The sequence below is a fragment of the Sprattus sprattus genome (genome assembly GCF_963457725.1).
Source record: "Sprattus sprattus genome assembly, chromosome: 1".
Lineage (NCBI taxonomy): Eukaryota > Metazoa > Chordata > Actinopteri > Clupeiformes > Clupeidae > Sprattus > Sprattus sprattus.
In genome coordinates, this window is record NC_137920.1 from 53548950 (window position 1) to 53563397 (window position 14448).

Below are 14448 nucleotides of genomic sequence, written 5' to 3' on the forward strand. Positions count from 1 at the left end.
TCAGATCCATGGTGATGGTGCTGACCACCTGAATGGGTGTGATGGTGTTCAGATTCTGGATGATCAAGATCACCTGAGTGGGAGTGATGGTGTTCAGATCCGTGGTGGGAGTTATGGTGGTCAGATCCATGGTGGTGATGATGGTGATCACCTGAGGGGGAATGATGGTGTTCAGATCCGTGGTGATGGTCATGGTGGTGATGGTGATCTCCTGAATGAGAATGATGGTGTTCAGATTTTGGATGATCAAGATCACTTGAGTGGGAATGATGGTGATCATCTGAGGGGGAGTGATGGTTTTCAGATCCGTGATGATGGTGATGATGGTGATCATCTGAGGGGGAGTGATGGTGTTCAGATTCTGGGTGATCAAGATTACTTGAGTGGGAATGATGGTGTTCAGATCCATGGTGATGGTGATGATGGTGATCACCAGAATGCGTGTGATGGTGTTGAGATTCTGGATGATCGAGATCACTTGAGTGGGAGTGATGGTAATCACCTGAATGGGTGTGATGAGGGTGAATATCTGATTGGGAGTGGTGGAGTTCAGTCTCCATGTGGTGATGGTCAGGCTCTTGTTGGGGGTGCTCAGATTCCAGGTGATGATGCCCCTCAGAGTGGTGTGGATGCTTGTGATGTGACTTCCGACGGTGGGATTCTCTGTGGTGGTGAAGGGGGTGAGTATCATGGTCATCTCCATGTGGATGATGGTGGTGGGACCCGTGGCGGGACCTACGATGATGCGCCTTTGGATGATCTTGATGGTGGTGAGATTCATGTGAACTATGCAGAACAGATTCCAGATCAGGGTGAGATGAAGAGTGAGACGTTGCCTGGGAATGAGAGGGGGAGGAATGGCGGGAATGAGTTGAATGATGAGTCCCAGAGTGGTGAGAATGGTGATGGGATCCATGGTGAGAATGGTGCTGAGAGTGATGGTGGTGTTGACCTGGGCTGTGGTCTTTATGGCTGTGGCGACGGTGATGGGATGAGGAGGGGGAATGGTGGCTGTGGTGGTGACGGTGATGGTGATGAGATGGAGAGTGGTGACGAGAGGGATGGTGGCTGTGTGGTGTTGATGAGCGGGAATGGTGGCGTTTTGGCAGGTGAGGAGTCGTTTCTGGACTACTGCTAGTTCCATCTGTCAAGTGGCCTCTGTGATGATGTTTGTGTCCCCGGTGACCATGCCTCACGCTTGCAGAGCAACTACGTGAAGGGCTAGTACTTGCGTCAGTTTGGCTGCTAGGACTGTGGTGTCGATGTTGATGATTTCCTTTCAGAGAGTGTTGATGGTGGTGGTGTTGCTTTGAGTGGTGCTTGCTCGAATGAGAATGCTGGCTGACGTGAGAATGTTTACGGGAACGAGGGTGCCGACTAGAGTGTGAGTGCTTGCTCACATGAGTGGTGGCACTAGAGGTCAAGGATTCAACACTTCCTGGGCGACTATCTGGACGACTCCCTCGCCTACTTCCTGGTTTGGATTGTGACCTGGTAGACTTGGAGATCTTGCCATGACTAGTTGACCTGTGGGCATTGGTGACTCCAAGAGAAGTCAGCCGAGAGGGACTCAACACCTGCCTGGTGATCTCATTCAGGAAAGCAGAGAACTTCATCTTCTCTTTCGTAAGGTCCTTCTTGGCTAGTTCCTTCTTCTTCCGAGTCACATGTTCATCTTGGTGAGTCTCATCCTCCTCCCCTTGCTTACCCTGCTGATGGGACAGAACCTCCATTGACTTAGCCTTCCGCATACTTTCTCCGTCACTGTTTTTCAAAACTCTTTTCGCTTGGGCACGGTGTGAGGACTTTCTCTTCTCCTTCTTGAGCTTGATCCCTTCCTCCAGTAAAGGCTGTGAATCTTCGTCATCATCTTCCCCAAACCTCCTCTTACCCCTGGAAATATCCATCAAAGAGAGCGAGTGGCGGGCTTTCTTTCCCTGTTTTTTCTTCTTTGAAGATCTTGCATGGTTCAAAGTGCTCTCTGAGGACCAGCTGGAAGGTGAGGAAGATGAAGAGGAGGAGGAAGATGAGGAGGAAGAGTTAGATGATGAAGAGGAAGAGGAGGAGGAAGAAGAAGAAGAACCTGTGGAGGAGGAACTGGAGCTGGAAGTGGTGGTGGAGGATGAGGAAGAGCCAGAGGATCCAGATGTTCCGGAGGAATCCGAAGAGCTGGAAGAGTCAGATGAATGTGTTGAGCTAATGGAGGAGTTGGAGGAGGTAACTGAAGCTTTACGACTGGACGTGACATTGGGACTGTGATGATGCTGTTGATGACGATGACGATGACGGTGATGGTGATGGTGGTGGTCAGAGGGTGCATGATGGGATTTTTCATGGTGATGCTCATGGCTATGGTGGCCATGGTGTTGGTGGTGAACGCTATCAGCTTCTGATTTCACAAGGCTGCAGTGAGAACACATGAGAAGTGAAATTGGCTTAAAAATGCTTGGTAATACACATGCACAGAGATGAGGATGAATTTGCCAATTTGGGAACATTAATCATGAGAACATTAAAATAATGGAATTTCTTCTGCAAAACAAACACTTCACATGATGTACTTTATGTTGTACTTTACTTTTAAAAACAATATAATTTCTTGGCTGTAGAACATCTAGTGAACTTTTTAAAACATTACTCTCTTCTTTGAAACAGCCAGCTAATACATCAATTTGCTCCACTTTTATGGCATAAGTAGGAAGCCCCTCGTAGGGTGTGGCTAAAACGACAATGATACTATTCTCAAAATCATCTGGACACATGAATTAACACTTGAGGCTCCTAATCACTTCCATAGATGCAGGGACACCAGAATGATCAAACAGCTGACTTGTGGTATCTATTTGTTCTGGCTGAGGGTATCTATATCTAATGATTTTGTTCTGTCTGGGGGGTTTATCTTCATTTATTATTTTCTATTTCTGCATTGCTTCAACTGATTTAGTTGGAATATTTTGCGCTGAGCGGTCCCCTGAAATTGACAAACATTTCACATTTACCACACTTAATTAATTATCTGTGTTTTCGGAAGAGTATTGAAGCTACATGCAGAATCCTCTGTGAGGTTCCTGCAATAACGTCAACCTGTCTGTGGTGTCTGCTATGATATCTGAGCTGTGGAGAATAACAAATAAAACATCACTAGTTATCACTGGTTTTCATTCAGGTGCATTTTTTGATTAAGCATTATATTTCTTGGTCCATTATGTTGTAAGTGGGCCTGGAAATCCACAGAAATGTAAAAACCCACAGTACGTAAGTGTAAAATACTGTTACTGTGTGTAAATTTCAGACAACAAATCAATCAGTTTTAAGCAGACAATTCGTTTTTTGGTTGAATATTATCAAGACAGACAGTCTTCTAAAAATTAGGTTTGTGTTCTCAAGATGTATCTAATGTGATTGGAGATGGACCCAAAAAGCTCAAAAATATTTGTATCAATATATTCCATTTAGCACACCTGCCGTCTCTATGCCACTTTGGGCCCAACTCAATGAGCCAGAATGCAGCTGATTGAAAAGGGAATAGAAATGCTCATTCCTCAAATATGTTGGTTTTTATAAGGTGTTCAAAACTAAAAGGTAATTACATTTACAGTCAATGTTTTGATTATTATGACACTAAAGGAAACCTACCTATTTAGATACATATTGAAGACTTCAGTGTTTTCAAAAATATGCACTCATCCTTCCTATAGCATAGAGCAATATGATATAATTCGAGTCATACCATATGGCTTGTTTTTTGTCTGTTGCCTAGTCTTACTATTCAGCAGTATTGAAAAAAATAGTGCACTCTTCATGAAGAGGTAGGAATAGTGCACTCTTCATGAAGAGGTAGGAATAGTGCACTCTTCATGAAGAGGTAGGAATAGTGCACTCTTCAAGGAGAGGTAGGAATAGTGCACTCTTAATGAAGAGGTAGAAATAGTGCACTCTGGATGAAGAGGTAGGAATAGTGCACTCTTAATGAAGAGGTAGAAATAGTGCACTCTGGATGAAGAGGTAGGAATAGTGCACTCTTAATGAAGAGGTAGAAATAGTGCACTCTGGATGAAGAGGTAGGAATAGTGCACTCTTCATGAAGAGGTAGAAATAGTGCACTCTGGATGAAGAGGTAGGAATAGTGCACTCTTAATGAAGAGGTAGAAATAGTGCTCTCTGCATGAAAAGGTAGGAAGATACTCACTGATGGCTCTCCTTAACGTTTTCCCAGTGAGGATCTCTGTGGTGGTGGTGATGGGGATGCTCCTGCTGGTGGTGGTGTGGATGGTGACGGTGGTGAGTGTGGTGGTGCTGGTGCTGGCTGTGGTGGTGCGGTTGGTGGTGGGCCATCTTTTTAGTGTGCTTGCTCTTGGGATGATCAGGCACAGGGGTTAAAAACCTCTCCAGCAACTGTTGTTTCCCAAATTCCAAGTCCTCAAACGCTTCTTTGTGCTGGCCTAGACTTTTGATCTGATTGAAGAAAATGTGGCTACCGAGGTTATGTATTGCTTAATTTTTTATTTTCATATATTTTTTTAAATATTTTACTGTAAATGAAATGCTTACAACACTACCTGATTAAAACACAAGCAAAATCATATATTCCAATCAGTTCAAATGATTCAGTTCATTTGTTCTTTGTGTTAGGTGTCTACAGTGATACATTTTGTAAAACTAGCATAAAACTCTATTTGTGTTGAATAACTTCATATATTTAATATGAATACAATAAAATATGCTAAACAGCATGCTCATCATTATGTGTCAAAGAGATTTTCATTCCTGAAGGACAATACAATTATGTTAGACATAAAAAAGTGCACAAACAAACGTTAATAAGTAGACTAGAAACAAACACATGTTAATAAGTAGACTAGAAACAATTAAGTCATCTTACCTTCACCATGGAAAACAATTTTAGAAAATCCCAAAACAGGAAAACCTTCTGAATCCAAGAAATACTCTAGGATGAATCTACAAATTCAACAACCAATTTGTTCTCATAAACATACAATAGGTCATGACACGCGATGAAAAGCTCTGTTTAAACCGACAGGTCCAACGAAATGACAAAGGCTGCAATTGCTCCAAGTGTTTTATTCACAGAGGCTTCCTCCTCCATCTGATATTGATGATTATTCCAGTGTCCAGGAAGGCGTGAAGGACATTTGTCAATAAAGCCAATAGACAGACCCAACAGCCTGAAGCACAACATGGAAACAGATGAAGCCAGGACCTTCAGAAACGTTTCCAATATCAATGGTTCTGTGTGGGTCTTATTCCCAAAGCCATGCAAGTACATGTACACAGATAATGAGAAACACAAACAAAAGTTTTCATTCAAGTATTTATTTTTATTTTTATAGAGCAACATCTACGTTTCTACTCATTCGAATGCTAAATTTCTACACGCTGTTCTTAGGACAATGTCTTTGTTATCTCTCAGGTAATATGAGGCTTAATAGTCAACCTTAAAAGATAAGGGAAGCAGTATGAATGGATACAGTTCTATCTGAACCCAGTTGGCAACTTGTGAGAACTGTTCAAGAACCAAGGCACTACATGTAAGCCATGCTTCGATCAGCAACCAAATAAAAATCTTCTCTATATTTCTGCTGCTTGGGAGCTTTATTTGTGTCGTGGACACGTGTTCTCAGTTGTCCTCTGTGCCCCTGTTCGCTCAATGCGATGGTTCATGATAACTCATAATGGATAATTGCGTATCTCATTGAATTCCAATGAGCACAATGACAGGATCAACCACAGTCACACAAACACATGACATGACGTGCTCACGACAACCGCTAAATACCACTAAAAACAGCTGCACCTTTGCTACTGATGAACAATAGTAAGTAATTTAGAAAACTCCTAAAGCATGTCAACAAACATTCAAAAGTGTAAATACAAAGCGTTCACGTTAATAACTCAAAGAGAGCTGTAAGCGGTACAATAGATCAGAGGACTCCTCCCCTAATCAATGCCACCATTGCTCTAGCATGACCCTCCAGCAAAGAGAATGGAAGGTTATGCTTCTCTACTGAGGACTGACAGGAGGATAACCTCATGTCTAAACACACTCCCCAGTTATTACATAACCCATAACAGGACATTAACTATTGCAACCAACATGAAAGCCTAACCCTCTTGAAAAAGGAAAGAAACAATGCTTCCCTTAAATAATACCTATTTGATTAAGCAAATGTTAAAGAAAGTTTGTCTATATGTGACTTTAAAGATACAAAAAAATGTAAAGCAGTTTAAATTGAAGGTTTATAAAGAAAGCCTGCAAAAAAACTTTTAAAATAACATTACACTAAGTTGGTATTGTTCCCATGAAGACTTTTCTATTATAAAGCTGTAAATGTCTTTCATTTGCATACTTGCTCAATGTCAAATGTATTGTTTTTTTAGTTTTTCTGTTTCCGATTAAATTAATAATCAAGGACAGAGCAACCACTCATCATCTGGTCTCAGAATGCAGGTTTTTAAGAATTACTGTAACAACAGCCTGTGAACACGGCAAAGAGATTCATATGCACCAGACACTTCTTCAACACTTCAGATCTTATTACCAGCAAACACATTTTAATGCCGGCCCTATCTCCCCTACCCTGTATTATTTTTGGAATGTTCTTGTGAAGTGCATTGTCTTCAAGACAATGTTGTCGAATAACAAAATTTGGACTTTTAAAAGGCTATGCAAAAATTCCATTAAACCAGGTGTGTAGAGCTCATATATTGCATATGACGATACAATTCAAGCCCTTCTACCCCAGTGCAGAAGTGTAGGTTTATTCACAGGTGTGCTTTGTTGTCTCAGAGCACCCAACCAGTCTTGAGATACCGTCCATCACTCTCTTCTTCATCCGTGGCAGTCAATCTGAAATTCCTGTGTCTGTGAATCACTGATCTCAAAAAGAAACCAGAGATCAGTGCTGTGAATGGCCTCAACACTCTTACGTACTGGTGACATCATTGATATGCGACAATAGCGGAAGAGACGTGGCAAAATATGACTGCGAAAATGCCTAGCAGCTAGTTCCGTACAACTGGTACGTACTGGATTAAGACAGTGTTTTGTAATACAGGGAATATCCTGGGACCAACGGAGACCCTGCATTCCTCTGGTATTTAAAATCCGTGTTATTTGTCTACATTGCCATATTTCCTTTTTAAAGTATTTAGGTAGCTAGTTGGGCTGGCTAAACAGCTAACTAGCTAGCTAACAAAGTTATCCTTATTATCTAGCTATCGGTATTACAGCACTGGCATGTATTCTTAATTAAATTACAATAATGTAAATGTAATCGGTGTTCCTGAATCACTTTGCCATAATGCTGAGAAAGAGATGACGTAATTCTTAATCTAGAGCCATTTGCGTTGCCTGCAAATGTGGAAGTAATATTGTGGCTAGGTTGTATCTCTGTTTCCCCCTATAATCTCTCACCACTAGCCCAATTGTTTTTGCTTAGCTTTAAAGACGGATCATGGGTCTCTGCAAGTGTCCCAAAAGGAAGGTGACCAACCTATTCTGTTTTGAGCATCGTGTCAACGTCTGTGAACACTGCCTTGTGTCAAATCACAACAAGGTTGGTGAAAGGTCCGTTTTAGTAGCCTATTGAAAAGTGTATACTTTGTAGATTGAGTGGATATCTTTTGACAATCATTCTCTTTCGCCCCTCGCTAGTGTATAGTTCAGTCATACCTACAATGGCTACAAGACAGTGACTACAATGCTAACTGCTCCCTGTGCAACAATCCACTCAACGCACAGGACACTGTGAGACTGGTTTGTTATGGTAAGATCAATGATCATATATTGTAATGAATAATAAGGAATCCTTGATGAAGAAAAGCATATGAACAAGTCTTACTACACCATGATCATTATTATACTCAACCTCCTCCAAACTCTGCCCTCTGGCAGGTGCTACTGAGCTTTGTGTGCCAAAATCACTAGACACAGAAGCATTTTCCTTCACATGCATTTACACTCTTGAAACATTTGGCCAAATATTCAGTTCAGATGTTGTGATGATGCAATGCAAAGTGTGTGTGTGTGTGTGTGTGTGTGTGTGTGTGTGTGTGTACTGTACAAAAGTGCAAATAAATGCAAATGCATATCCACCATTACATCTTCATACAAAATGCATCCCATTATTGTTTACAGTAGCACACACAAGCATTTTTGTATATTGCTTGTTTTTTTAACATTATCTGTATACAGTGGTGGACAGTAACGAAGTACATGTAATTCGTTACTGTACTTAAGTAACATTTCCATGTATCTGTACTTTACTCAAGTACATTTATTTGGTAAGACTTTATACTTTTACTTCACTACATTTAAAGCGAAGATTAATACTTTTCACTTCTTTACATTTACAGAAACACTCGTTCCTTACTCGTTCCTTTTTTATTTTTAATAACATACCAAAAGGTCAAAGTGTATCGCGACTATAACCAATCAGCGGCAGCGCCCAGCGCGCGATTATCTGCTGAAGTTAACAACAGGTGTCGTCCTGATTGAAGAATTGCTAAATCACGCTGGAGCTGGAAGCACAAGGTGGTGTAGCCTACGTGCTTGTGGTCATTGAGAGTTCTTACTCCTAGAGATTATTAATATTATTTGTCAGGTAAATAGCTGAGGAGCTGACTGCAGCATCATCGGATGAAACAGAAGTTGGTGCCCAACACCCCTGGCCTTATTTAGCCGAATTGTTTGAATTCATCGAAAAGAAAAAAAGAGTCCTATTACTTCAAGTGTCGCCTCTGCATTAAGAACACTACGCTGTCGGCATTCTGGAATTCGCCATCACATTTAAAAAAGCACATCAGTGTAAGTTCGCCATTACATGACTACTACTAACAGAGTGGTTATAAATATGCCCCGGTTGATTATATTACATTGAAATACATTACATTAACAGGTGCTTTTATCCAAAGCAATATGCTAGCACCCAAATTATCTGTGGAGCTGCTAAGTGCCAGTTTAATACAGCCTCCCTCACCAAACGTTATAACGCCGGGGACACAGTCGAATTCATGGCCAAGCGAAGTGAACTTCGCAATTCATTCCTATGACTACTCTGTTTATGACAAGTGAAATGAATGGAAAATAAAATAATGAAACTTGAAGGAATGCTTTTTGTGTTGTTGCTTCAAAACCACTTGGTCTTACTTAAAGATAACATAGTTTTGAGTATTTTGGGTTTGATTAGGCAAATGTAAAGCATTGTTCACCTGTTCAAGTAGGGGTTTTGATGTGACAGTTAAAAAAAAAATACTTTTACTTTTAATACTTAAGTATTTTTGAAGGCAGATACTTTTGTACTTCTACTCAAGTAAAAAAATGAGGTGAGTACTTTTACTTTTACTTGAGTAATATTCAATGCAATGTAACTGTACTTACTTACTCAAGTACACAATTGGTTTACTTCGTCCACCACTGTCTGTATATTGGCTGTCTATTGAGTATTTATCTGTCTGTGTAATACTTATATTGTCTTTGCGAGCGCCACCTATGATCGTAACCAAATTCCTTACAATACCAATCAAAGCTGATTCAAATTCTTTAATTCTTATTCTTCTCTTAATTTTCAGATTTGTTTCACTGGTCGTGTCTTAATGACCTGGCGGCCCGGTTGCCCCTCTACACGGCCCCTGCTGGGTATCAGTGTCCCACCTGTCAAGGCCCAGTGTTCCCACCCCCTAATCTGGCCAGTCCCATTGCAGACACCCTGAGGGAACAGCTCTCCTCTGTCAACTGGGCCAGAGCTGGACTGGGACTGCCGCTGGTGAGACGAGAGATTAGAGAGTTGTTCTGGTTTTATTGTGAAATAACATGAAAGGTGATTTGATGTAAGATCACCGATGACTGATTGGTTGAAATGATTTTTGTGCTTTTTATGTATGCTTCTTGTTCAACTCAAGATTGAAGAGGCACCAGAGACACTAGAGACTGCCACACATGATGTCACAGACTACAGTGACTGGTCCACCTTTGACAGTATGTGACTTGGGTTTTTATTTTTCTGTTTGTTTGTTTATAGCTTGTACTGCATTTTTCCGAGCTATGATTTGCTCATCACTTCAGGCCTAATAATATTTTAGAATAATTTAATGTAATATAAGAATGTGACCACTATTTTGATATAGGTGCATTGCTGGACATTTGTAATTTTGGGGTTGAAATAATACTGCACTAAACAAGCACAGCTATTGTCTAAGCTATTAGTGAGTCCCATATATGTCTGTTTCTCACTAGTGTATTGCACATAGCCATTGCTGCATATGGACATGAACCTATTAAATATGCAGAGGGATAATGTGTCCTAAAGAAAGCACTAAGTCAGTATGTCACTATTAATGGAAGATGGAGATTAAACAGGCTGTGTTTTGGTTTGTCGGACTGAAGTTTCTGTTAAACTTAATTAGCTTATGTATATTTCTTAATTATATTTTGAAAAACTCTATAATCAGAGGTTTGTAGATGTTTTGGGATTGTGCAGTTACTGGTTTCAGTTGCTCTTCACATTTGGTTGACTACTCCTTCACTGCTCACTCATAAGCACTAGGAGCCCATGTAGTCTGTTTCCCCATGTCAAGGTCTGCTATGTCCTGTGTCCTTTCGTACTAGCGCCGACAGTGGAACCCGCAGTTACCTATCCTACAACAGCTTATCCCGCACACACATACAGCCCTGACCCAACCCCTGCCTCATCCCAGCAACAGGAAGAGATGGTCATTCAAAACAATGGAAGACTTACAACAGAAGAGCATTCAGTCCTTAATATGATTACTGCAACCACCAATGACTCAATGACTATAAGTTCAAGTAATGTACCCTTCATATCCTATTGTATGCGCTGTGACTGTGATGTATTTTGGATTGGGCTAAATTATAAACAAATGAGTTTCAGTTGTCACCAATCCAAGCTGTTTTAATATAATTCGAATTTTTGCTCCTTTTTGTTTAATTTCTGTGTACTTAGCCTCGTCCCCAAGAAAGATATATGACACACGAGACTCTGGTTCCTCTGTGACTCAAATTGACTTTGATGATGATAAGTATCGGCGGCGTCCAGCTCTGAGTTGGTTTGCGCAGATTCTCAAGTAAGTGTCACTATGTTGAGGAAAGCTTTTGATTTTTCTCCATGTTTTAGGATAACTGTAATTATGAACTTTACTGTCAGTCTTAATGTCATGTTCACAGTGATATTGTGTAGGTCCTTTCAGGTATGTGTGTGTGTGTGTGTGTGTGTGTGTGTGTGTGTGTGTGTGTGTGTGTGTGTGTGTGTGTATATATCTGAATGTATACAGTGGGGAAAATAAGTATTTGAACCCCTGCCGATTGCGCAAGTTTGGCCACTTGCAAAGAAATGTGTGATCTATAATTTTAATGGTAGGTGTATTTTAACAGTGAGAAACAGAATGTCAACAAAAAAATCCAGAAAACTGCATTTTATAACATTTATGACTTTGATGCAGAAAATAAGTATTTGAACCCCTAGCAAAACATGACTTAGTACTTGGTGGAATAACCCTGGTTGGCAAGCACACACGTCAGACGTTTCTTGTAGTTGGTCACTAGGTTTACACACATCTCAGGAGGGATTTTTTGTCCACTCCTCTTTGCAGATCCTCTCCAAATCCTTAAGTTGCGTTTTCAATGGGAGGGAATGAGGGAATGAGGTTCAAGCCCAATATTCCATGTTACATGGCCCCATCCATAGTCCCTTCGATGCGGTGGAGTCGTCCTGTACCCTTGTCAGAGAAACAGCCCCAAAGCATAATGTTTCCACCTCCATGCTTGACGGTGGGGATGGTGTTCTTAGGGTCATATTCAGCATTTTTCCCCCCCTCCAAACGCGGCAAGTCGAGTTGATGCCAAAGAGCTTGATTTTGGTCTCATCTGACCACATCCTGTCTCCCAATCCTCTTTAGAATCATTCAAGTGTTCATTGGCAAACTTCAGACGGCCCTGTACATGTGCTTCCTTGAGCAGGGGGACCTTGCGAGTACTGCAGCACTTCAAACCATAACGGCGTAGTGTGTTGCCAATGGTTTTCTTGGTGACTGTGGTCCCAGCTGCCTTGGGATCATTCACAAGCTCCCCCTGTGTAGTTCTAGGGTTATTCTGCACCTTTCGGATGATCACCGATACCGCACGAGGGGATATCTTGCATGGAGCCCCACACCTAGAGTGATTGACAGTTGTTTTGGTGTTGCTTCCATTTACAAATAATCGCACCAAGCTGGTTGCCGATGGTTTTGTAGCCCATTCCAGCCTTGTGCAGGTCTACGATCGTATCTCTGACGTCCTTGGACAACTCTTTGGTCTTGCCTATGGTGGTTAGGTTGAAGGTGTGAAGTATGATTCTTTAGACAGGTTTCTTTTATACACGGCACCAGTTGAGATCAGCTGTACCTTGTTAGGCCTAATGAGGACACATCTGTGTGCTTCTTGGGCACTTAACTGGCCATTTGGAGCCAAAATTCTTGCTGTTTGCTTGGGGGTTCAAATACTTATTTTCTGCATCAAATACAAAGTCATAAATGTTATACAATGCAGTTTTCTGGATTTTTTTGTTGATATTCTATTTCTCACTGTTTAAATACACCTACCATTTAAATTATAGATCACAAATTTCTTTGCAAGTGGCCAAACTTGCGAAATCGGCAGGGGTTCAAATACTTATATCCACTGTATATCTATGTCTACATAGATATATATTATAATGAATTCATGATTTTTTATTTTGTAAGGAATCGTACAGGTGCAAAGAGGAAGGCCTTGACACTAAAGCAGAGGATCTTCATGCTGTTGGTGGTGGGCATCATTGGGTTCTTCACTCTGATCATCATCATGGCCAAACTGGGCCGAGCCTCGGCAGAATCAGACCCCAATCTGGATCCCATGCTCAATCCCAACATCCGGGTGGGCCCCATGTGAATGGCTTTGCTTCTGCTCTGCGCAGCTCAGCGGTTAGAAGTGAACTGCGTACGGCCGTAGGTGTTCTTTAAGTTCTATTTTTCTTTTGTGGTGGGACCAGCTGAGCAGTACCGAGCGTCTCTGGACCCCACGCAGGACACCACGGCTCTCTGGCCGGGACATGGTGAGAGTGCAGCGCTGCCTCCACGGACTTGCAGAGATATTTACAGTGTGTATCAACATTTTCAGCACCTTTAAATGTTTTTCAACACCTAAATGTCTTCACACTACCCCCTTATCAGATTCATGTAGTCTGTGTTCACATGGATTTAATTTACAGACACTGATTTGTTTAGCAATGTCTTCTTTTCTCTAGATCATATATTTTTCACAGACGATAATTGTAGGCCCCTTTTAGAGCCTTGCTGTGCTGTTGATCTTATGCACTCTATTTTATGCCTATTGAGTATCGGTTTGCCTTTGGGTTTTTGTTTTCTGCTTCCTACATAGATTCAATTCTTGGCAAGTATAAAAGACAATATTTTTAACAATTGAAGCAGTTCATGGGAAAGTACATATCATTATATGTACACCAGTATCCTTTGCTAAATTGCATTTCCAGTGTACCAATCACAACTAACCGTGGTCCATGGTTTTATGCCCAATATCAATGGTTTTTCATATGATGTGACTATGTATAACTTATTCAGCAATCGCAGTGTTGTTTTGTGTAATCACACAAAAGGGTGTTAAAATAAAAAATGAATGGCTTTTATTTGTACTTGCCCTTTTGGGTATAAAAGGCCATGCGTTAGATCTTATTTAAAAAAAAAGCTTTGTTTTAGTCTGCTAATGGGAAAAGACTGGAATCTTTAAAGAGCTTATTCCAACATTCAACTGTTACACTACTCATCTTTCAGGTCTTTTTGTTTTGTTTTTTTAAAGTTGGACATCATTGGAAATGTTCAAAACGGTTACTCATTTGTCCCAGCAAATTAAATTGGTACTTCATACATTCATGGTATTGAACTACAAAAGGATTCAGACAGGAATAGTTTGCTCCTGTAGCAAAATGTTTCTTTTCGAAAGGGGCCACACATCTGTACAGTGACTGCATTTGTATAGTAGCTGACCCTCAGCTCACAAGACTTTATTAACATTTCTGACTATTAAATAATGACCTTTCAGGAAACACTCCTACTTTAATTCTTTAACTCAACAACAATCCAGTGACATTTATTTGATCTTTGTGGTCTGGGTTTGGAAAAGGTGTACTGTGCGTTGGGCTTAGACTCTTCTGGTCACTGTGGATTGTCATGATGTAGGTTTGCACTGATTCAGAGAGGTTGCCAGATAAGCTCTTCTGATCCACACTCCCCTCAGCCAGATCACCTCAAAATTCCTCTGCTCTGAACTGCACCATCATGAACTCATAACCGCACCGGGAGGCAAAAACAATGAGGTTGAAAACTAGAGGATGGAGATTAAAATGGGTTGGCAATTACTTCAGAACCTTGTTACATATA

General features: G+C 41.0%; 1 protein-coding gene across 2 annotated transcripts; it reads left to right on the forward strand.

Annotated features, from left to right (window-relative positions):
• Positions 1 to 6987: 6987 nt before the first annotated feature.
• Positions 6988 to 14051, forward strand: zfpl1 (zinc finger protein-like 1). 2 transcript variants are annotated; one of them, XM_080847591.1, is made up of 8 exons: positions 6988 to 7115; positions 7461 to 7577; positions 7676 to 7787; positions 9592 to 9785; positions 9922 to 9997; positions 10628 to 10825; positions 10983 to 11103; positions 12757 to 14051. In XM_080847591.1, exons 2-8 carry the CDS (start codon positions 7476 to 7478, stop codon positions 12941 to 12943), a joined length of 990 nt encoding a protein of 329 aa, XP_080703717.1. In that variant the 5' UTR covers positions 6988 to 7115; positions 7461 to 7475; the 3' UTR covers positions 12944 to 14051. The 2 variants fall into 2 exon arrangements, with proteins under 2 accessions (XP_080703717.1, XP_080703718.1); XM_080847592.1 differs by having other exon boundaries at positions 6988 to 7040.
• Positions 14052 to 14448: the final 397 nt, after the last annotated feature.

Coding starts and splice junctions, on each gene's coding strand:
- zfpl1 (XM_080847591.1), top strand. CDS start 7,476: ATGGGTCTCTGCAAGTGTCCCAAAAGGAAGGTGACCAACCTATTCTGT. Junction 7,788..9,591: donor TGTGAGACTGGTTTGTTATG/GTAAGATCAATG, acceptor CTTAATTTTCAG/ATTTGTTTCACTGGTCGTGT. Junction 9,998..10,627: donor TGACTGGTCCACCTTTGACA/GTATGTGACTTG, acceptor CTTTCGTACTAG/CGCCGACAGTGGAACCCGCA.